Source organism: Aythya marila (assembly GCF_965140915.1).
Source record: "Aythya marila genome assembly, chromosome: 16".
Taxonomy (NCBI): Eukaryota; Metazoa; Chordata; class Aves; order Anseriformes; family Anatidae; genus Aythya; species Aythya marila.
In genome coordinates this window covers 5430445-5454852 of record NC_139057.1, presented here as the reverse complement: position 1 = coordinate 5454852, position 24408 = coordinate 5430445, and the positions used below count along the sequence as shown (strand labels likewise).

Below are 24408 nucleotides of genomic sequence, written 5' to 3'. Positions count from 1 at the left end.
GGAGATCCGCCCGTAGCTGAGGGGCGGGGAGCGGGGGACTGCCCGCGCTGGCGTCGGGCTGTCCGTGTGTCCTGTCCGGGTGTCCGTCTGCCGAGCGGGGAAGGGGCTATGATCGTTCTGGGCCGTGTCTCCGGCGCTCGGTGAAGGCGCAGCCCGCCCGACCATGGCTCTGAGGGAGCTGAAAGTTTGCCTGCTGGGGGTAAGTGGCGCGGGGCAGCGGGGAGGGGAGGGGAGGAGGCAGGGCGGGGGGCTGCCTGCCCTCGCCAACCCTGCTGAGGGGCTCCCCGGGCTGGTGGTGGCTGCTGGGGTTGAGCCTGGGGCCCTGCACCCCCAGAGCTGGGCCCCGGCTCCCCGGCCCTGGTCCCTGGAGGAGAGCGGTCGGGGGGGCGGCCAGGCCTTTCCCTGTGGGGAGAGGCGTTTTCATGGGGAGACGTCCTCCTCCTCCTCCTCATCATCATCATCCTCATCCTCCTCGTTCGGCCTTGGCCTCTGAGGAGAAGCAGAGAGGAAGCGCGAAGGCTCAGTGTGTGCTTCCCTCTTCCTCGGCCTTGGAGTTCGTAAAAGGAATAAGTAAAAGCATCTGAAATCAAACTGGAGAGAGGCAGGGAAGCTGAACTGTTCTTTCTTTTTTTTCTGTGTGTGATTTTTATTTTTTAACAGTATGCATAGCCTTTGAAAGTGCATTAAGTGGAGCAGGTAGAGGAAGGAGGAGACATCAAGCGAAGTGAAGTAGGAGTTTTGGAATTCCAGGGACAAGCCATGTGTTGGCTTGGGTTGGGTTCACCCTGAGGACTTCATTGGAGAATCTCCTTTTGAATAGGTGGAGTTTTCTACATCTAAATCCTGTGCTGTACAGAGTGTGACAGGCAGAATGGTCTGCCTGTAAATGGCCCCATTGCCCTTCAGAGAGAAAATTGTTTCTGTGCTCTTCATGTTATGAAAACGTTTGAGGTAACTGAGCTACAGTTGGCTCTGCCTGCAAAGTATTTTCTCCTGTAAGAAGAGGAGAGTAAACACCTATGAAAACTGATTCCTGAACTCCCAGAGCCAGAAACTGCATCTAAATTTCTCTTTTTGAGGTTTGTGTTGTTCATTGAGACTGCAAACACTCTAAAATACAAAACTGAGGTCATACACGTTCTTCGCAAGGACAACAATTTGAAAAGATAAACATAAGTGTACGTGCTGTACCCAGTTTTATTATAATAGAAGATTAAAGATAATACATGAACGGTGTAAAACTTCAACAGCGCTTGTGCTGGTTTTCCTTAAAATTGTTCGCTCTGTAGATGTAAAGCAAAAAGTTTGTTGTCACCTGTCTTAGTTAAGTGACTATTTAAAATGTCCAACTGTTATTGAGAATGGTCTTAGTACTAGTAATCTGTTATGTCATTCCTAAATATGCCCACTACTGCTTGCTTTCTTTTCCCAGTTGATTTGGTGGTACAAATACATGTGTGCCCTGAAATTTTTATGTTGAGTCTCCTCTTCTACCATTTATAAACCTGCAAAGTTGTATTTGAAACATGTTTCAGGTGTGTCATGAAGACACTTCAGGCCTTTCATTATGCAGGGTGGGACAGCATTAGTCAGAAGTTGAAATGTGTGTGTCACACTTGTATAATTTCATGTGCTCGATTGCCTTGCAAAGGTGGAGTACAATATTCAGTTGCTCTATATTTTACTAAATGTGGTAGGTCTTTCTCTGCTCTAGTTCAAGTTTGGTTTGTGTATACTTTGTGGGAGGAAAGCTTGAATAACTGATAAAAAGCAGGAATGCAGATTTTTATTCTCCATAAAAATTTCTTTATAACAATTTGGAGAACTATAACTTAGCAGAGAGACCTTTCATTTTTCTAGTAAACAATATGCTAATACCCAAAATATTTCAGAATCTAATCCAAGTTCTCTGAGATTGTCTGCAGGAACATATTATTCATGAAAAATAGATGTGAGACCAAAAAGAATAAAAGGTTTACAGCAACTAATATCTCTTTCAATTGTTCTGTGTTTTGTTTTTTTCTAGGACACTGGTGTGGGCAAATCAAGTATTGTGTGGAGATTTGTAGAAGATAGCTTTGATCCCAACATTAACCCAACAATAGGGTAAGAAACTAAAGTAAACGTGACTCGTTCAAAGATCAGACTAAATTGTAGGAGCACGTATATATACCTCTTTAAAAGATCATATGAGGCTTTTCTGTGTGTGGCAGCTAAATGTGGTAATAAATATGACTGTAGTCTTAATTAGCCCCTGAGCTACCTTAGGAAACCTGGGAGTGTATTTGGCCCTACTGCAGCTTCCATTTTCATATGTAAGATCTGAACCCATTTTGTGTTGCTAATCATGGCTAATAAAATCCTTTTAAAAGTATTCTACTATAGATGCTTCTGTTAAAGAACAACATGCCTTTGTCATGCACTATTCTTGAGTTTCAAAGTATGATTATTATGTGACTGCATGATTTGTTGAAGGTTGTTTTTTTTTGACAAGTCAAGTACAACAACGTCTACTAGGTTTTCAAAGGTAGCTAATATACTAATTCAGGTTGTAGGTTCTCTTTAGTTCGATCTATTATTATACGTCAATATGTTACGCACTCGCTCGAGTAACTGATGAAATTGTTAATGCAATCAGCCACACAGCTAAGGATGTTCGAAAGATGAGCCTCAGAAGAGCAGTGTTACTGAGCTCAAATTTTCAAATAGATAAGAGGGAGAACGTCAGGAATTCTTGGAGTGCTGGGAAGTTCTTCTGTTTATTTCCTTTGCTGTCCTGTTTGTTTTCCAAGTCTCTTATGCACTGCTTGGCTCAGAAGCAATTCCTTACTTACAGGAGGACATGACTTTACTTGATGCTGAGAAGCGTGGGGGGTCAATAGAATTTCCTGTCTAAGGTGCCATACAGCCTCTACTACAGCTTTGACTGAAAAGATTCTGTTGATAAAGATTAGCTGTGTCTCATCCTGCCCTTCTAGAGAATGTGGTTTCCTTGCGCTCTCTCTCCTTCCCTCCCCCTCAAAGACCCCCTCGCCCCCCAGTTTTTCTGTGTAGAAATTGGTATTGAACTGCAAGATATTCTGTAGGAACCATGCTTTTTAATTTCCCTGTTAACAAAGGTAGCCTTTAAGACAGATTGCTAGATTGTTTGTCTTAGATCTTCAAGGCTTGAACATCTTTAGTTACTGTCAAATTAGCTACAGTAGATGTTGTTTTTTGGAGGACAATGGAACTGATGTGGGGATAGTAGCCAGACTGCTATTTGCTTAAGTAGGGACCAGGCTGTCCTAAACACTTAAACATAAATTGTTCAGAAGGCTAAGAGTAACTGCACACAGTAATAACAACTACAAGCAAACCTCTTTGTTGAGACAGACAGTACTGCAAGATCAATTTATTTTTTCTATTACCTGAGGTTAATGAGAAATTGGTAATCTGTCTTCATTCCTAATCATCCAAGTACTTAAAAAAAAAAAAAAAAAAAGAAGTTTTATTTTTTATTTTTTTAACTTATACTGTTAAATAGTTGGCTAATATGAGTGTTATCTACAGCAGCCCAAAGTTAGCGTTCGTGCTTGTGCATGTAGTGCCTGTTTTTTCATTTAAAAAAAAAAAAAAGTCTAAGCAGTAAGTGACCTGCCATGGTACCACAGACGTAAGCATTGAAAATGTGAGGAGTACTTATTTATTTGGCTGTGGTGCTCTTTTCTATAGTTACATGTATATGGCCAGACATCTGAACTACCTGGGTTAAACCTCTGAGTAAACTAGTATGGAATTTGCATTATGTCCTCACATCACACATGAACTCCAGCCTTGTCAAATTTGCTGTCAGTTTTTAAGTTCTGGAAAACTGTGTTGCCGTGCATGTCTGTGAGACTGCATAACGCTGCGGAGCAAAGGCTGTGATCTGTGATGCTTCTATTTAGGCGAAGTAGAATTTCCTATATTCTGGAGAAACCTCAAGTGGTTTTTGTTTTATTTTGCCTGGTAAAAGGGCTGAGACTAGAATGAACTTCATAAAATGTTGTTGTCTTCTTTCTAGAGTCAGTTTATTTTCATCTTGTAGTTTTCTGTTTCTGTGATGGTTGATTTTTTTATTACTTTTTTTCCCCTCCCTTTTGCGTAGGGAGGGGATATATATTTGAAGGCAGGAACCAAAAGATATGACCTGGACTCACTTTCTCAGTGAAATGTCTGTAACAGATGCTACGCAGTATCTTACAGTGCTCTTAGAAGTTGCCCACCATTGCGGTAATTAGGATAATTTGCAGGAGTTAATTTGTTTTTCATTAATTTAGTGATAGTTGTGGAATTCATATGGGTTCTTGAAGTGATGGATTAAAATCTGTCTTTCAGCTGTATTAATAAAATGATTAAGAGGTTCAACAACTCGTACTGTTGGTACTTTGGTATAGCAGTATGGATCAAGACTCGTCCAAACGCAGGAATTGTGTGAAGTTCCAGTAAGAAGCAGCCCAAAAATTCTAAGCAAATTCATTTTTGAAACTTTTGCTAGACTTTGCATTAATTTTCTGATTGAGACTAGGAGGTGGAAAGAGTAAATTGATTAAAGATTGATAAAAGATTAGAGAGAGGTTTTAGAGCATCTTACAAAACGAAAGCTGAGAAGTAAAGCTTTTACTCCTTTTACTTTTTGAGTTCATGAGATACAATCTTACATTTCCTGTCCTACTTCTATTTGTCTTAGAATATTTGAGCAATCACACTTCATCGTAAGTGTTCACGATTAGTTCATGATTCAAATTTGAATATAGGTAACTTGTAGAAACCCTGTCAGAACTTCAGAACTTTTGTACTCAGTGCTGAGGATGCTTTCCACTCCTGCATCTCTAGGGCCTGCAGAGTCTTCAGTATTTCTTTATACCATTAAACAGGCTTCTTGAATGTGTATAGATGTTGTTCGTGCAGTTATGGTGTTGGCTGGAAGAAGCAGATAGGAAATTTAGGTTAGATACTGCCAGTCTTCTTACTATAAGTCAAGGGTAACTAATTTAGGTGTTCCCAAAGCAACTTGTCTCTGAGTTGTGTGCTCTCTCTCTCGTGCTCTTGCTTACTCGTCATTGAAATCTTCGTTTTCTCAAAGAATTTCAAGTGGAGTCAGCCACCATTTGGGATGTTTAGTTGTGACGTGGATTAGTGCAGCTGTTCGAATTGACTGTACTGGTGTAGTTTGGTTTTCAGTGAGAATCTAATTTAGGAATTAATGCCTGATTTTCATCAGTCTTAAGGAAATTGAAGTCTCTGTGCTTTACTACAGATGCTCCTATCACTTTATTTATTTTTACTCCTTGCTAAAATACATTGAGTTACCTGCATTTAAGTAAACTGTAGTTAGACTTAGTTTGTAGGGATGTTGCATCTTATATTTGGCTTCTTAAAAGAACACCCAACTTTGGACAGTGATACTATTTGGCCAGCCGTCTGAGCTTAAGGAATGGGAAGGAGATTAATTCTTAACATTGGAAAACATTTAATATTTGCTCCCCTTTATTTTAAATTTAAGTAGCTATTTTGTCCTTCTGTAACAGTACCCTTTTCTTCAAATTAATTTCAACATTTGTATATGAAAATCTTACTTGGTTTTGTCGGGGTGGGGTGGAGAAGCACTTTTGCTGAAATACAGACTTCTTTAAACGTTCATGGTACTAATGTTTGAAGAAGGCATTTATATTTTGGCATTAATATTCTGAAAATCGTAAACTATTTTCTTTTCCAGAGCCTCATTTATGACCAAGACTGTACAGTATCAAAATGAGCTGCATAAATTCCTAATTTGGGATACAGCTGGACAGGAACGGGTGAGTAGAGTTTTATACATATCTTTAATCACATATCTTTCATCAGACTTGTGGTGGTGGTTCTGGTTAGAGTTTGGGGTGCTTTTCAACCCCACCCCTGAAAGTTGCGAAGTGATCTGGTTTTATGAACTTCTATTAGAATATTAGTTTCTGTGCAGGTTTCTGTCAAGATACTGGTCATATAAATATATTTTCCGTTACTGGTATTAGAGCTGAAAAGTGGAGTTAAGGATGATTACCTAATAGTAGCACAGAAAACAAAAGATTGGGATTATTTTCACTGAAAGTAAGTGGTGTATGAAAGAAAACAAGGGAGGGCAAAAAGCCAGCACCTGTCTCTGGTACCATTTTTATTTGAGTTTTAAACACTCACTGTGACTGCTAACATGAGCATCAGAGTGAAACGAATGTTCTTGTTTCATTGTACAGGTAAGGCTATTTTTCCTGATTCTGGAAAAATACACAACTGCTAACACATTCTGTTAGCTTAAATGTTCAGCTTATTAAGGTTCAGCACCTTATTAAGGTGCTACTAAGGTTTTTAATTTGTTTGTAGGATGTGGGTTTAGGTGATCAAAAATTGTTTCAAGCAGTATTTTGGATGAGAACTGATCTTCTATTACTTTATGGAGTTATCTGCCCAAATCTGGTAGTGTTAAAAGCTACGTCAAGAAATCTATTTTGAAATTCACATTTTAATTAGATAGCTTGAGACTTTGATATCTGCAGTGTGCAGAGGGCCAAATGCAGCATGCATTCTGAGCAGAGATAATAAAAACATTCAAGAAACTGACTAGTCAAATGAAATCACAGTTAATTACTTTGCATCAGTTTTACTTTGGGAAAGGAAAGGTTTGCTAGTTAACTTGTTTGTTTCTGGTCTGCCAGTAACAATGATAGAAATGAACCCCCTTAACAGCGCCTACTCTTGCAGTTCAGATTCTTGACTGTTAGCTACTGGCAACTGTCAGTTACCTATGAGTTTACTCAGGATGTGTGCTGACTGTAACAAAGATAGATACTACAGTGCTCCCTGTGAAGAGTCAGTTTGATCAGGTTGAGTTATTTTAAGACTGTAACTGGCAAATGCAACTATAGTATATTCAGGATTGGCTCAAGAAAAAAAAAAGGGAAAATATTGTAAAGGCTCAGTCAACCTCGTGCAGTCACTCAAACTCTTGGAAGTCCTGGTGGAACTGACTTGGTGGCTTTTTAATGTGATAACAGCCTTCATGGCTAGAAAAGTTACTCAAGTATATTTGTGTTGCATTCAGCGTTCTAGATTCTGAATGACTACTTACTTCCTCCCAGCGGCATGATATAAGGCAAACTTAGGTCACTGGGGATGTGTCCCAGGGATATGTCCTATTTATGTAGGTTATCAGAAATATCCCAGCCCTTCCATTACCAGAGTTCAGTTGGCATTTGCTGTCAACAGTTAAGTGAACATCATAGCACATTCTGAAATGTTAATGCTTGAATCAGGCTTCTGAGGGGTAGAGCATGACTGAAGAGGCTGGTACTCTTAAACAGAAAGCTTTACAAACGTGCCTGCAACAACTTGGCAGGAAATATCTATTACGTAGTAGCATTCCATCCTGTTCACTTTAACTGTGTTTGCAGGCAATGGGAGAACGCCCTAATTTGGATTCAGCACGCTACAATCTGAGGAAGTGTATCTGTACATGACTAGCACATTCCCTGTCTGTTTTTAGACTGTGACATCTTTTTATTTTCTTCCGTTCAAGTTGCATGTTACGCTTGTGAAAGTCAGAAAAGATGGCTTACCTGGCCCCTGACCCAAGATCTGTGATATCTCTAAAGCTTGTTCCACACAAGAAGTCATCACTGTGGGGCCCAATATATCCGAGGAAATCAGCAAATTGGGAGCAAGAATATTTTCTTTGATAGGGTGTCAGTGTCTTCATAGACACATTCTCTCCAAAACCAAGCTGACGCTCTCTCTTACTGCTGGTTACAATTGGTCCATATGCATGCCTTGTGCTGAACTCTGCAGCGCTGTTTTCTAGTAAGCAATATGTTTGGCAGGGTGTTTGGAAGGGATCCCATCTGCGGTGGTCTGGAACACCAAAAACGCCCAAACTGTTCTTGGGATTATGATTTCTCTTACGAGCTATGATAGTAACAAACACAATTCCTGGTCTTTTTGAGGAATGTTTACTATCTTCTACTTCTAAAGCCCATCAGCAAATGGGTCTAGGTTATACTAGGCAACCTCGTGTTCGAAATGGCTTCAGGAAGTGACAAACTAGCCTTGCTCCAAAGGTAGAAACGTGTGCTAATTCACTTCACACAGCTGGCTTCCCTGCATGTCTTATTTGTTCTCTCATTTCTTCTGAACTATATAAAGTTGGTAGAAGATTACTTACAGCAGCTAGGATTTCTGCATTCATACCTAAGAATTGAGAAAAGTTGTCTGGATAATTACGTTGTTAATAATTCTGTCAAAACGTCAATCAAGAGACAGGAGGGCAAGCTGAAGTCTTAGAAAAAGCAGCAAAACAAAAAATTAGTGTTTCTGGTGGCATGTGTTTTGTTAATGTATTTTACCTACTGACTGCTCTTAGGTGGAAAAAAAAAAACACGTATCTAAGTGTTAGGCAGGAAATGAGAGTAATACCAAATCAGCAAGTGAAAGTTGGTTTATTCCCAATGTAAACAGTCAAATAATCAAAAAGCCAGGTTGCAAGGAGTCCAAGTAGTGGTTTACCAAATATGCTTCCCTTTGCATTTTAGTATTTATATGGAGGAGAGGGATTATGCCCCAATGTGAACTGAATACCTGCCTGTGTTTCCCTTTCTCACTATTAAATATTTTCATATTCTGAACTTTGTGTTCAAAACCCCGTTTTCAACACAGAATTTGAGATCTAAATGTAAATGGTCTGGAATTTGCCTTTATACCAAAACTTTTATGATTCATAATATTGCTCTCAGTTGCACTGTATTAAGCAAAAGGAAATTTGCTTGGTTCTAATAAAATATCAGCCTTCCTGGAAATCTGTATTCTACTCATGGTTTTTACTATGAGTAGCAAGATGCATGAAAGATTGAAGTACCGAAGTACCACATGCTTACATCAAAACAGCACATGTAGCATACTCTCTGCTTCAGCTGAGAGTTTAGTTTGCTGGACCAGTTGTATGGTGCTTTTTCAATTAGAACATCATATTGTTATTTTGTTAAGAAATTTTTAATAATATTTTAGATGCGACTTCAATTGTGTTCTTCCCCCCCCCCCCCCCAATCCTGGATTCAAAACACTGTCTGTGCAAAGTTACAGCCCTGGTTTATACCCTGCAAACTCACTACCAACCAAATATTCCTGTTACAGGTTTAATTTTGAATATTGCAATAAAATTACTGTAGGCGTTTATTATCCAACATGTTTCTTAAAGCTTTATTTGCAATGGATCACATAGCTTTGGACTTTTTTTTTTTTTTTTTAAGATATAAACATCCTTCAAATTTTTGAGCTTTGAGGAAAAACTTGAGCAAAACCCCTAATGCTATAAATTAGATCAGGGAGAAAACAGCATTTTTAGCATTAAATGAATGGGGTGAGTTACTCATTTTTCAGTAGGGCTAGAGTTTGACACCAGCCTATGAACTTTTCAAATCAGCAATAATACATGCTAGTTTTTTTTAAACTACTTTTTGTCCAAAAACACCAGCAAGAAGAAACAAGTTCAGTTTTGACTTTTTTTCCCCCTTGCTCAGTATTTGAAGTTGAGCATGTGTGCTGCAGGTTTGTGTCTGTATCGCCAGCCTCTTCTTAAATGAGAGATTTTAATCTAGTCAAAATAAGGTCAAGGTAAGCTGCGTGCTTTTTTTTACCACAGGTGTGCTGCTGATTCCTAGACTGTTTATTGTTTGGCCTGTGTAAAACAATATTTTCATGGAAGTTTATGTAGTCCGCTGTGCGGGCTCTCTGCAACGAAAAGTTTTCCCCTAATGTTACATTTAAAGCTAGTTATCTCTTACTGTACTGTTAAATAAGGAAGCTGTGGAGGTCAGTGAAAATGAGATTCATGATGTACGGTCTCTTTCTTTCAGTTTCGTGCTTTAGCCCCAATGTACTACAGAGGGTCAGCAGCAGCCATTATAGTTTATGACATCACAAAAGAGGTAAGAAATTGGACTTTGACTCAGCATTACAACTTCTGGTTATTGTGACATGGGCCAGTTCTGATTCTTATTTCCTTCTGTTCTTCTTCCACATCAGGAAACTTTCTCAACGTTAAAGAATTGGGTTAAAGAGCTTCGACAACATGGACCTCCAAACATTGTTGTAGCTATCGCGGGAAATAAGTGTGATCTTAATGATGTAAGGTAAATAACTGTTGATGGTTCAATCTTAATTTCAGGAGATAATCTCATAGACCTTTAAATACTTAATATGTTTCACCAGCTCTGAAATCTTAAGCAGTTAAACTTGAGCAGTTTTGCACTGTCTCGTGAAACTTGGAGTTTCACAAGGAGTCTGAGTTTTCTACTGCCAAAAGATTTGGTTAGTCTGCCTTTGTTTTTCTTGCCCACTTCCTCCCCTTTGGTGCAAGTATATGTGTGGTTGGGCAGCAAATCAGGCTGTAAAATGCATCCAGATTAAAACTAACCAATTAAAAAAAGGGAAAACCTATCCAAGTGTATTTATCTTGTTCACAACATGATCACTTGCTAGCATGACAGAGGTAGGGTAGCAGGGTTAGGAACGAGCAGTTTATAGGGAGACGGGATTACCTTTTCTGGTGGCAGTGCCAAGTTATACAAGCTTAAACTGCCCGTGAAACTACGGTGTAATATGACCTGTTTACCTCATTTGTAACAAGTACCCTGTCAGTCTGTAGCACCTCATTCTGTTATGAAAAACATCGAGCCTGTTGGAAAGCATTGTGTAGGTTCTTCTGACTTGCTTGTTCAGGTGCCTACCCTTTCTGCTTAAATGCCAGGGTGGAATTGGCTGTAGTTGAGATGGTTGCAGGAAGTGGGAAAAACTCTTGAGAAACTTTATGGACAGCCAAAGTCTCAAGAAAGCATGTGTTAAAAACAAAAGAAGCCCTTTTTTATTGATGTCCTGGTTAAATAAGCCAAAATTCAGAAAGGTGTGTGCAAACTTCTTGTTTTTAGATTTCATTGGAAAAGGTACCACTGTTGCTGTCCAGAGGCAACAGCATGGTTGGTTATGTTTGAAAAACCACTGCGAAGTTGATTCTTAGTGTGGTTTTACAAATCATTAGTATACTTTAGTAACCTAGTGAGCTCTAATAACTCTTCTCAGAAACAACATATCTCTTGGAGTAAATATGGCATAAAATTCCTTAGAAGAAAATTTTAAGGCATGCAGTATTAAATCTCCCACTTGTGCTTACATCTTGGTACTTAGGTGGCATCATAAAGCATGTAAACATTGCTATTCAAGCTAATGGCCAAGATTCCTTCTACTACAGAGACAGTGTTTGTGTCATTGACCTAAAGTCTCTGCTTTTGCGTGTTTTGATGTCCTAAGCCTGTTATTACTGACAGGAGAGATGTGTCTTAGAAATGGTATGTAAAGCTGTGTGGGATATAGTCATATAGCCTTCCCTTCAGCTGTTGGGTTTTGTTTTTTTTTCTTGTTGTTTATGGAAACATTGCATTATCAACTTGCCTATCAACTTAAGGGTGGAAAATAGTTTTTTTCACTACTTGGCTGTCTTGTTGTTAGCACAGTCAAAATACATTTCTGTTCATAGCAACGTCCTCATTGCTTCACATAAACTAAATGGTATACTAATAATCCATGCAGTGTTCAGAGAGATCTAGTTTGGGGAGCAGTTGTAGGAAATCCACTGGATTAGCGGAATGAAAACTTAAGGATCTTTTCAGAGTCCCTAAAACGTGTGTGTGTGAAGAGCAAAGTACCCCAAATGACTGATTGCAGACCTGTGCTTAAAGCACTCAAGAAACAAACTCCATTGTAACGTCAGATGGATTGAGGTCATTTAGTTTGATTGTGCTTCAGTGGTGCTTGTACCTCTGGAAGAAAGCATACAGTAAAGAATGAGCATCAACTTCAGGATGAGGGAGCAGGGTGATGAGAAATGGGTAATATGAAATACTTGCTAAGTGAGACACTTAAAATTCTGAATCCTGTTTTTTTTTCTGCATTCAGTTTTTTCTTTCTTTTTTTTTTTTTTTTTTAGAGAAGTCATGGAAAAAGATGCTAAAGACTATGCAGATTCCATTCATGCAATATTTGTAGAGACAAGTGCGAAAAATGCAATAAACATTAATGAACTCTTTATAGAAATTAGTAAGTATTTAAACAGGTAATGTTTTCTTCTGAAAGACGTTCAAGTAGAAATTTGGTTACTGTAATTTTTTGGGGGTGCTATTTAGGTGATAGTATGCTGATGTAAATGCTAACTGAGGTGTGTAAATTTTTGGTCATCTAATGACCTCTAAAGATTCCTTGTAGGGATTTTAAGCCTACTGTGATGCTGCTGGACAAATAGCAAGCAGGGCACTGATGTCAGAAGTCAGTGTCATCTTACTATATCCATTGTTAAATGATTTAACTGGTACATCCAAGGTTATGGAAGGGACAGCAAATGGCATGAGAACTATCCAAACTTTATACAACTGAGAAAAAGAATTTGATTCTTGCTCTTAATGTTTGTGCTTAGTTTAGAACAGTGTGTTTTCAAAAACAGAAGAATTCAGAAGTGCTAGATTACTGCCTGGGAGATAGCAACTAGTGTGTGGATTTTCCACCAGTACTGTTGTGATATCTTGTTTTTTTTGTTTGTAAGATGTATTTCAAGCAGCAACATCAAGATGCAGATATATCAGTCTGCTTGTGAAATTAGAACCAACAGTCCATTTGTGTGTGTATGCACTATTATTTAACTTCGGGTAACTACAACAATGTTATATTTTAGAAAAAAAAGTTCTTGAAAGCAGATGAGTATATTGAAGCTGATGTCAAAAATATGCACTTTAGTTAAGCTTCATGGTTTACTGACTTTATAGTTGCTCTCTATAATCTTAAAAAATGGCCTAGTTTAAACATTGAAAAAACATCTTAAACCTCTCAAAAAAGAATTCTCAGCCATGAATGGTCAACTTCAAACACCGACTAGATGACTGAAGTAGCTACCTTTACAAGCGCTTCAGTGTTAAGCCTGACACGGGTGATCTGCTGTGGAAATGCAGGTCTAGATGATAGATCTCGACAAAGAGATTCCAGATGGTATTGTGTGCTGCAAAGTTTATTCTCTGGGTGCTTCCATAACTTAGGTCTCTTAAGACTGATTTAGCCTGAAGTGCAAAGTTAGCTTAAAGCTGCCTCTGCTCTTTTTTGTGGAACTGTACCTCTTATGGGCACTGTATAAACTGTTAACTGCCATCCTTCTGTTATGCGGGAATATCGTCATTAATAACATCTGACAAAACATACATTGAATGCATACAATTAGTTCCAAGTATAATGTTTGCAATAAATGTTATTTTCTGCCTCCTTACAGGTCGTAGAATTCCATCAACTGACACGAACCCCCCAACTAGTGGTAAGGGATTCAAACTTAGAAGACAGCCATCGGTGACAAAGCGCAGCTGCTGTTGACTGATCCATTAGAAAATCAGACTTGTTTATACAGTAGGTGGTCTTGGAAGTTAATAGTTCACGTTGGGTTTATATTATCAGTCTTAGATCTCTATCTGCTGGTGTTCATACGCCCAAGGTCCTACAAAAACGGACCAGTTCATCTGACATCTGTATGCTCGCAGAAAAGACTGCAATCATAATGTCAGCCTGTTTACTTACAAAAAGTGTAGTATCTCTTGTATTAAAAGGGAATCCATCATCAGTTTTGTGGCCTTGCTTAAAAGGAAGGTGACTATGGATGGTAGAACTGAAATGCTTAGTAGTTTTGTAATCAAGATTTTGGTTTTTTTGTAAAAAGGGAAATGAGCACTTTTGTGGGACTTGGGGGTGGGAGGAGTCTGTTGAACTTTGAAAGTTAGTCAGATGTCATTTCTTCCTTTTCTTCAGTGAGCCTTATTTGAGATTTAACTGTAGCTAATCCAAAGTATAATGGGACAGTTGGTTTGAGGTGGCTACAGAATAAGCAACTGAAGACAGATAATAGGCAAATCAGTCCATCCACTCCCCAGAACCCATTTGCACTTTTTATTTAAAGATGATACACACCGGGGATGGGGACACAAACGAGAGGTCTTAAACCATGGACAATCTTTTTTTCCATGCTGACTTTAATCACTTTAAGGCAAACTGATATGCTTTATAGTCATCTTCTTGTTCATAGAAGGTTTTTAATATTAAGATGTTGATTGAAGAAAACCTAGCTGTAGTTCTGACTAAATTAAGTGATTACTGACTAAAAACAGATGCTGTAAACAGATGCTGCCAATAGTTCTGGTAAGACTTAAAAGGCTGGGGGGGAAAGCTTTCAGTTGCTTAGCATGTGTAAAGTGTTCATATTATATTTAAGAGACCAGTGTTTAAAGTATTATAAATTATGTAAAAACATTTTTTTTTTAATGCAATCTTATTCACTCCTTCCATTCCACACCTATGGATAAACTTCTGGGGTTATCTATCAGTTTGTTTTTTTTCCAGCATTTTATGTTATTGTCACTGTTGGTGACTTCATCCAGAGACAGGCTGAAATTCACTCTTTAAATCCCATTTGAAAGAACCAATTAATAGAGGCTGCTGTTGGTGCAATGTCAGGTCTGTCTGTTGAACAAGTTTTCATCTGTGGTGCACCCAGTCTTTCCTCTTTTGGGCACAAAAGTACAAATAGGAAGTAACCTTAAGACATGTGGTAATGTAGATCATTACCTCTTGGTTCCTGGGCTTTTTCACCTGTGAGGACTTTTAAGTAAATCAGTGTTTAGCTTATATTGTGTTGGTTTTAGTATGTTCTCAATTAAACTATAGATTGACCATACCCTTTTGTGCTTTTTTATTTATTTTTGCTTTTTGTTTCCTACTAGCAGTAGTGAGGAACTTTATACTTTTGAAGAAAAAGATCATAAAATACTCAAGTATATACTACTGTGCTGTTAAGCTTTCCAACTGAAATGAGGTCATGGTGAGATATTTGTTCTCTATAATCTGGCTTTCTATCATCTCAAGTATTTTCTCTTAAGGAAATGGGAGAAAAGTTTTTTAAAAATGAAAGAATTTACAATTCAGATTAGTTTGTATTAATCAGAATTCTTGTAGAGCTCTTATGGAGCAGAACAGTTAAACTGTTAGGGTGAAATTTTAAATGGATCAGTATATTTTAATGAAATTTGACTACGTTTTTAAAATCATTGTACAGGCTTCATGCTTCATATATAAAATATTTCATTTATTAAATAATAAATCTGGAAGTTTTCTTGAACTAGAAAATATAGTAAGAAAAGGAAAATACCAAATATCAGGAATATCTTCCATGCAGGTTAGTAGAAAAAGGTTTTTGGACTTGCTAAATTATGTTTATTGCTTGTAGCATGGAATAAAAATGAAGTTTGTCTTCTTTTCCATGAGATAATAAAAATCATGTAATATTACCTATCCAATATTTATTAACTTGAGAAGAAATACTGAATTCTAGGTGGGACAGAGCTAGGTTAGTACACTGAGATTATTGTAGCTGTCTCTAGTTATACTGCATCATGTACTATTACACCACTTTTATTATCTCACTGATCCTGTATAGTATCTCTTAGGAAATCTTTATAAAGTACATTCTGAGCTATTCTTTTACTTGATGCATACCACAATTAGTCTTAAAACAAACAAAAAAAGCAAGCAGCAGCATCAACCTGGCTCTTCACCGATGTAGCTGAATCTTGATGCTTCAGACTCCTTTTGTGTACATGTTACTAACCTGGGTGGAATACAAGCATACTTCGTAGCTTTTTTGCGCTCCTGATCTTGAATTACTCCAGTTAATGAAGACATGGAAGTGACCAGGGTTTGCCCAAACTAGAAACACTGAAGTGAGACTGCTTTTTAAGACCATGCCTATGGAAAATGACAGCCTGTAGATGTCAGTTCATTTGGGCCAAGATAACTTCTTGTTGATCAGTTGGCCTTAACTAAAAGTTGAAATGCAGTCTTGCCTGGATGAGATGTGCATGTTTGAGATCTCATTTTTGTTGGAGAAAAATGGTTTCTTCTGTACTAATATTTTTTTTAGGCCACCTGCTATCATTTTGCACTAGGCTTACTGGAATTGATTATGTTTTTCCCTAACATAGCCTCTCTATTTGGAGAAAAATTAGCTTTTGAGTGTTTGAAGGATTGATTATCAACCATTCCAATAACCTTTTTAGTAACTTTGTTAAGAAGTTACTGAAAAAAGCTTGGGACTTGAGTTTTATTCTGCTACACCTTTCTTTTTCATGAATTGTGATCATCATAGAGACTTGGTTTTAAAATAATCTGAAAGGGAATTGATGGCTTAAAAAAAATAGTTGAGAGGGACAAGTGTCAAATTTGTAAAAAGATAATGAGGTGCATGTCATAAAATTGATTTAGAGCATTTTTAAATTGACAAAATGCTACTATTTCCACCTCTATACAATGCCAACTCTTTCGTACAAAAGTGTAGATGTCTATAAAAATTGTACTTGACAAATGGTTTGTTCCTAAGCTTTGGAGTTACTTAAATGTGCTGCCCAAGTTTTGGAGGGTGTCTTCATCATTCCCTATAAAATATAAGCTTCTTAAATGGCTTGCTATGCTATATGGGTAGCTTTGTAGCATATTTTAGATACATGCTGGAAACTGGCATGCTAAGTGCCTAGATAGGTGAGTTGGGGAAGCTTCTGTTTAATAAAATACAAAGGCATTTAGTGGCCAAACTACTGAAAATTGTAATAGGTGCTTTAAAAAGTTCTAAGAGAATTCCAACAACTTTTGCTGTTTCCAGGAAGGTAAAGACTGTATATTATTAGATCCATGTTGAAACAAAAATCATTGCACTTTAAATTCCTACTGGTATCAGTGAGACCTTTCCTTTAAGTGCCACAGTATCAGACAGCTAACAGTTCAGAGGGGTGTTCAATGCAGACTTGTCTTTGACGTTTGTGTATACATAGTACCAATTTAATGCTACCGGCATGCTCAGGAAAGAATACTTACATGCCTGGGAAGAGAATAATAGGAGAGGCAGCCATGCCTACTCACTGATCCTGAATTCTGTTCCTTTAACCTGGTCGAGAGATGTGAGATTCATTGGGAATTGCTTTCATTCATGGTTAAAGCTTCATTTTAGAGATCAAAAAATAATCCATTTTCAATATCATGAATGGTTTAAAAAAGTTGGCCTTGACAAGCTTTTTGTTATGATGCTAATCCTAAATTGTTCCTTAACATTAGTGTTCATTTCCAATATAACATATTGAGTATTAGTTGGAAAAGAAAACTTTATTAGTGATGATTGAATGATGTTCTTGTGAAACTCTTTAGTGTTTATTAAGGATGAGGCAGTCTATTTGTGGCGTGCTATGTCAGCAGTCTGCAAAGACTATCTTGGGAATTGATGATTTACAGGACAGAAGCTGTATAAACTGTGTGGCTAGTCACCCTGTAGGGAGCCTCGCTTATAAGCAGCAATAACTGCATAAAAGTAGAAAAATATCTCAAGCATGGGGAGACTCTGAATATACAACCAACATCAATTTCTACACTGCCTATTCATTTTCTAAAATACTTCGGGTATCTTTCTTAAACACTTCAAATCTCTAAAAAGAGGCTCGTCTTCCCATGGACAAGAGACAGGGATGAACTTTCTTAACTTAATGGGAAGTTGTTTTACAATGACCCAAGACTGTGTTTGTATGTGATGAGTCGGTTTCTCAAAGCATGAGAATTGTGTGTGTGGAAGTAAGGTTTTCAAAGATCTGTATAACATTCTTCAGAGATAACTCGTAACGTCTGAACCTCTCTCAACAATTTACCAAAGGTCTTGGTAGTCTAGGGTGTTCCCTGCTGACTGGAAGCTGGCCAGTGTTTTACCCATCTACGAGAAGGTCACTAGAGGGGACCCAGGAAGTTACAGACGTGTCAGTCTAACCTCAGTCCCAGGAAAAGTTATGGAGAAGATTATCTTGAGTGCTGCTGAAAGGTAATAAAAGAACAAAACTTTGATCAGGTGTAGTCAGCATGGATTCATGAAGGAAAGGTCCTACCTTAGTCATTTGATCTCCTTCAGTGACAAGGTCAACCACTTAATGGATGAAGGGAAGGCAGTGCATGCAGTCTTTCTGGATTTTAATAATGTCTTTCATACTGTCCCTCAAAATATCCTGGAGAGATGGTCTAGCTGAGTTAAACAGGTTCACACTGCGCTGGGTGATGAACTGGCTTGACAGTAGAGCTCAAAAAAAGGTAGTAAATGGGGCTGTGTCTGCTTGGTGGCAAGTCCCTAGCAATGTTTCCCAAGGCTCAATTGTAGGGCCAGTTATGTTCAACATTTTTATCAGTGATCTGGGTGCAGGAGTGGAATGCATCCTGGGCAAGTTTGCTGATGACACTAAACTGGGAGGTGCTGTTGACTCCCTGGAGGGGTGAGGGGCCTTGCAGAGGGATCTAGGCAGATTGGAGCAATGGACAATCATCAGTGCCAAGTTTGACAAGGGTAAATGCTGGACTGCACTGGGATGGAGTAATTCTGGACACGGGTACAGCCTGGGAGATGAGTGGCTGGAGAATGGCTCTGCAGAAAGGGCCCCAGGGGTACTGGTGACAGCAGGCGCAACACAAGCCAGCACTGTGCCCTGGCAGCCAAAAGAGCAAACCATATTTTGGGGTCCATTAAACACAGCATAGGCAGCCAGTCAGAAGAGGTGATTCTCCACTGTATTTTGCACTGGTGCAGCCTCTCCTTGAATATCACGTGCAGTTCTGTGCCCACAACATAGAAATGATGTTAAGATCCAGAGGAAAACAACAAAGCTGATGGTAAATGGTCTGGGAGGCATGTCCTGTGAGTAGAGGTTGAGGACACTTGGGTTGTCTAGTTTGGAGAAGAGAAGGCCAAGAGGTGACCTTATTGTGCTCTACAAATCCTGGGGAGGGGAAGCAGGGAGAGAGGTGCTGGTCTGTGCTCCCTGGTAACTGACGGTGGAATATGAGGGAACAGCACAAAGCTGTGCCAGGGAGGTTCTGGGAGCGTGGTCAAATGCTGCAGCAGGCTTTCTAGGGAGGTGGCTGATGCCTCGTGCTTGTTGGTGTTCAGGGGGCTTTGGGATAATGCCACCCATACTGTGCTTTAGCTTCTGGTTAGCCCTGGGGTGGCCAGGCAGTTGGACTAGATCAGCTTTGTAGGTCCCTTTCAACTGAACTATTCTATGCTCACATTGCATCTCTATTTGTAGATCATACCCATACTAATGTTTGGCAACAGAAGACTTATTATTCCAGGTGTGAATTACCAATCTAAGATTAAAAAAAAAAAAAAAAAAAAAAAAAAAAAAAAAAGTTTAATATAAGATTTGTCAGCTGACCTTTTCAGAGTTGTATGGCTCCAGCCTGTCAAAAGAAATAAGCTTGAAACTGCATCTTTGTTTCTCGTACGAGAATTCAAGTGCCAAAACATATTTCTCTCTAATTGTTAGGCCTTCTGACACCAATGCTTGTTTAAAAAAAAAAATTATATATATCACTTTCTGGACTTTTGAATGCAAACTTTAAAGTCAGATAGGATCAAAAACACTCAATGTGCAAAAGCTGAACAAGCATTATCAAACTTTATCCATGAAGTGTCACAGATTTTAAAAAATTAAAAAGTCATTCAAGGCCTATAAGACTATCCTACAACCCAAGAATATTTATGGGTTTCCTCTGACATGTCAAAGGAATTCTAGGCTCAACTTTTTCTTCCTTCCCCTCTCAATTCCCCCCCACCCAAGCCTGAATTTTTAAGTACTGTGAGTGTGCGTGCTATAAAGAGCTATTTAAAAATGCTTACAAAACTTCTAGTGGCTTAGAGTTATTTGATGCTTCCTATTTCACATAGGAAATCAAGGCACTAGGATGAATGTGTCCTGTTAAAATTCAGTAGAGTATTTGCTGAAATTGTTCTAATTCTAGAATAGAGAATTTCTAGAAGAAAGAAATTTGTTTTTCCCATTGCATCATACTGCAAGTTGGGAGGGAGGGGGGTTAAATTTTTTCTTAAACACTAACAATTTTATTCAAGGAGGTTGGGTTTTCTTTGTTTCATTCATGTTAATATTTTCACGTGCTTTGTTGAACAAACCAACTGCTACTCCTTTTCTGATGTTGAAGGATACAGACAACCTTTTCTGTCATTCTCTTCATTTGTGTGGGTGTAATATTCCATCCAGTTGTTGCAGTCCAGTTCAGATTCACTGCTACTTTCTTGCCTTACTTTTACTCACGTTGCAGTATGTATTTCCTATTATTAAATCCGTTCTCTTTTCTTGAGAATTTGTTCTTTGTTTCCTTATGGGATCTAGCCAAGAAGATGTGGCAAGTGTCTTTTTTTCTCCTTAAAGGTTCAAGAAGTATCTGTCACAGCAGCAAATATTTTTTAACAAAGTGGTAATTCATTAGTACAGCGTTATGAAATTAAGAAATCATAGCAGCTGAGACACATACCGCTATTTTATTACACTAGATAGGAGGCTAAAAGCACATTCACCTGAAGGAAGTAAATTATAGTAAAGCCCTAATAACATAATTTGAACTCTTCTGTATTTTAACTTCTGTACTTCCTATTTCTGAATACAGTGCATCCAGCATTGAAATTGTGGCAGAATGAATTGATACGAAACATGAATGGATCATATTTCTGTAGCTGTAGGACACTTAAGACTTCTTGGCAATTTTCCCCCTTGTGTTCCTTGGCCCCCAGTCCAATGAAGAAAAAAGGAAATAATTCTGAAGGTTAAAAAACAAAAACTTTGCATTTGCATTTGTGTATTCAGGGCACAAAAATAACCTGATATGCATATAGCTCTTGCAGTGTACTAAATGTGTGCCTGTAAAATTAAGCGTGAAGGTTAACCTTTGTATCAGCAGTTCTTGTCCCTCCTGAGAATGTTCTGTCTTTTTGTTATAGTATTGGGTTAACCTGTTAAAAAAGATTGAAAGGTCTGTGCCTTCTTATTATAATATCTCTTATTAAGACAAACTAAAGCCGCTCAAAGTTACAGAGCATTTGCAGCACTGTAAACTGCACAAATTTACAACCATTGCTTCACTGCATGAAATGTAGTCAGATTGCGAGTGATGAAATATAGTGATGAATTCTCAAGCTTATGAATGTTTTTGAGACTTTTATAGTCTTCTCTTGGGCTGGTCCCGAGGGTGTGTACAGGTTTGTCTGTATTGTTGGTTTGTAGATGCTAATGAGGAAAACCAGACTTTTGTTCTCTCCTTTTTGTTTGTATTGTTACACTCCCATATAGTGCATAGACTGAAAATAAAGAAATGTTGGTTTGGCATAATGTAAACAGCATTTTCAGCTTAAGCATCCATAATAAACTTTTATAGTGTAATAACGTGCTAAATCACTACCAGTCCGATGTATTGTGCAAAAAAAGGTGTAAACATTTTATTAATAAAAAGCTTTGTTTATAAACCTGCTGGCCTTGTTTTTAAGTGGTTCCAAAATTCTCAACATCATCAAAAGTAGTCTCTATAGTAATAGAGTTCCAGAAGAGGAATGCTAAGCAATACCACAGTAGAAGTGAATCTAAGTGACAGTTCAAATATCTGTTTTCTAAAAGCAGTGACTGCTGGTCATTCAGAAACTGAAGCTTTTCCATGGCGTAAGTATACACAGACAACAGACAAACTTGTACAAAAAAAGGATGGGGAGAAACAGTAAGGAGAATGCAGCTTTTGTCTTACACTTCCTTTCTTTGGAGCATGATGTCTGAGAAACTGCAGGCCACACACAGTCTTGTCAGCCAGTGCAAGGCCTGACAAGTTCTACTGGGGTCACGTTATTTAATACATTGCATTTAGCTTAGTCTGTATCAAAAGTTGAATTCTTAACTGCTTAAGCCAGATTTCTGTCAATCAAAACTGTAAAGTGCTTTTAATATCTGTATGGTGTTGTGGGGGGCTGTCATGCGAGAAGGGATCTTTTCTCATTTGCTAGTACAGCTAGCTGCTTGGCTGCTTTTTTTTTTTTCCCTCTTAGAAACTGCTTTGGTTATGTACAGCACAAAAATATAGACTTGGCTAAAGTTATCTCACTTGGATAATGTTTAAGATGTAGTTTTTGTGTTCAAATGTGTGATGCAAGTTAACATGTTTATCTAACAGCAGCCTTTAAAAGCATAAATAAAAGAAAAAGAATCCTGTTTCTAATATTTTTCTCCTGAATATTTTTCTCACCTGAAAATCCTGTATCCAGGTTTCTACTAAGCAGCTGGCTACAGTTCACATGCAAAAATAAACAGTAAGATCTCTTTAACACAGACTTGGAATAATGTAAATTTATTGTTTGGTGTCTGCTATTTTTAGGTTGTCCTTTCAGATGTGTATTAGCTGCTTTGAAGAGTGTCAAATGTATTTGTGTAAAGGGTACAAGTGTGCTTTGGAGAGTGTATAAGCAGGGTAAACACAAGGAATGTGCTAGAATAGAGAGGGATACATTTACATGTTTGTATAGGGAAACTGGATGCAAACCATGTCATTTGCATGCACGCAATATAAAGGAATAATATTTTTCATGGATAGAGACTTTCATAGCTTTTAAGGTGAAAGTTTTGTACCAAGTGTTCGTTCAAGTTGTTCCAGTACAAAGCTTTCACATGCTCTTCAGGTTTTTCCAATAGCATTCATCACTATTTTCTCCTATTATTCAAAAATGCACCTTGGCAACAAGTTTTCTTCTAGCCTTGGTGTGGCTGAAATTGTTAACAAAGTGAGGGTTGTTTTATGTAACTGATAGCAATGTAGTATTGCAGGTGACCTTGATGCATGTCCATTGCAATTAATCTGATCTGAACAATAATGACTGTATGCACATTAATATATATGTAAAAAAGGCAAACTACATTCATAAGACTTCATAAGTTTTCAACTTTGAGTAAAAACTGCTGTGCTCTATATGAATTTCAGCATGGATGAAAATGTAGGGGAGTTCTCCACATCCGAGCAGGTAAGTTCGGAGCTGCCAGCTGCAATCTACTTTTGCAAGATGATGCCAACTTGGCAAACCCTTTATGCTGTGGCTCATCAAACTCTTAACGGTGTACTTTGAACTTCTTTCAGAAAAAGCAGCATGTGGAAAGGTCTGGGCAGCAATGCTGTACAGTTGTTTACTTTAAGGACTTTTATTATGTATGACTATATGTTGTATAATGTTTCCTTTGTCTTATTCCTCATTAGTTTCCAATTAACTTGCAGATGTATATAAACCTTATCATTTTCTACCAATTAATTGGAATGTTTATGGACAGCCGTGTTTTATAGCTCAATGAGAGAATCTGTTTACTTAAAAAAAAAAAAAAAAAAAAAAATCTAAGAGATTATGTGAAAGAAGACAATGTTTCCAGAATATCAGCCAAAGAAAGCTCTACTGCAAGTCGTAAGTGAACTGAATTACCTCCTGATTTGAAATCTAATAAAATGTTATGACATAATCTGTAGTTTATAGTATAAATTAAACCCCCACAAATAGCAAAAATAATAAGCTAGTGACATCCTAGGCTCCAAATCCAATTAACAGTAGAATAGCAGAGACCTGGAAAAAAAAAAAAAAAAAGCATGCCTTTATGACATTGTGACCATCTTTTCTTTCAACAGAAGGAAGGAGAAGGAAGTTAAGGAAGAACAGCAGTACGTTATTCGAGCATGTTGCTATGCATTGCTGAAGCTTTTAACTAGTCCTGATGTATTGGGTAGAAAGCATTGCCAAGTTTCACTACAAAACTCAGAGTTGTACTAAATATTTATATGGGTTTATGTTGTTTTGGCATGGAACGAAAACAGTGTTGGAACAAAAACAAAAGGTGAAACATGATGGGAGATGGTTAAATGAACTAATTGAAAAAAAGAAATTATCATGGACAAGAGCAGCTGGTGTTGAGACTTGGTACAAATACTGCAGCTGTGCTTTTGCAAGGCTTCCTTACAGCACTGAATGTCATCATCCATTTAGTGCTGTTAATTTGAACATACACATCACTCGTTTGCTATTGCTTTTATTGCCAGCAACACAGCAGCCCTTTTATTCCAGCTATTTTTAGTCATTTGTATATGTTTTTGGCAATTACAAAGTAAAACAGTATTTGTGATAACATTCATAATACAAAGAACCTGTAGGCATGTGAGGTACCATATGTATCACAGAGCTTGTAGTCCTGTGGTAACATGAATTTTCACATTAATGTTTTATTACTATATTTTTATTAATCTCTTACCTGTTAGCCAGTCACCCCTCGTTAGGACTTGCTCTAACATAACTGGAATGCTTTGACAGTTTTTCTCTGTTAATAGGACTGCTTTTATCCTTGAAACCATGGTATCTCCTCCCCTGTCCTACCCATCTGAAGTCCAAGAAAAGAATTTGTATACACA

At 38.0% G+C, this 24408-nt stretch overlaps 1 protein-coding gene across 3 annotated transcripts; it reads left to right on the top strand.

Moving 5' to 3' along the window:
- The first annotated feature begins 60 nt into the window (after window positions 1–60).
- RAB22A (RAB22A, member RAS oncogene family) lies at window positions 61–21454 on the top strand. Of its 3 annotated transcripts, XM_082773546.1 has the most exons (8): window positions 61–199; window positions 2027–2106; window positions 5741–5822; window positions 9900–9971; window positions 10069–10175; window positions 12026–12135; window positions 13349–13479; window positions 20602–21454. In XM_082773546.1, the coding sequence occupies exons 1-7, from the start codon at window positions 164–166 to the stop codon at window positions 13444–13446; spliced, it is 585 nt and encodes a 194-aa protein (XP_082629672.1). In that variant the 5' UTR covers window positions 61–163; the 3' UTR covers window positions 13447–13479; window positions 20602–21454. The 3 variants fall into 3 exon arrangements, with proteins under 3 accessions (XP_082629672.1, XP_082629671.1, XP_082629673.1); XM_082773545.1 differs by having other exon boundaries at window positions 13349–21454; XM_082773547.1 differs by lacking the exon at window positions 20602–21454 and having other exon boundaries at window positions 12026–12151; window positions 13349–13465.
- Window positions 21455–24408: the final 2954 nt, after the last annotated feature.

Coding starts and splice junctions, on each gene's coding strand:
- RAB22A (XM_082773546.1), top strand. CDS start 164: ATGGCTCTGAGGGAGCTGAAAGTTTGCCTGCTGGGG. Junction 9,972..10,068: donor TTTATGACATCACAAAAGAG/GTAAGAAATTGG, acceptor CTTCCACATCAG/GAAACTTTCTCAACGTTAAA. Junction 10,176..12,025: donor TGTGATCTTAATGATGTAAG/GTAAATAACTGT, acceptor TTTTTTTTTTAG/AGAAGTCATGGAAAAAGATG.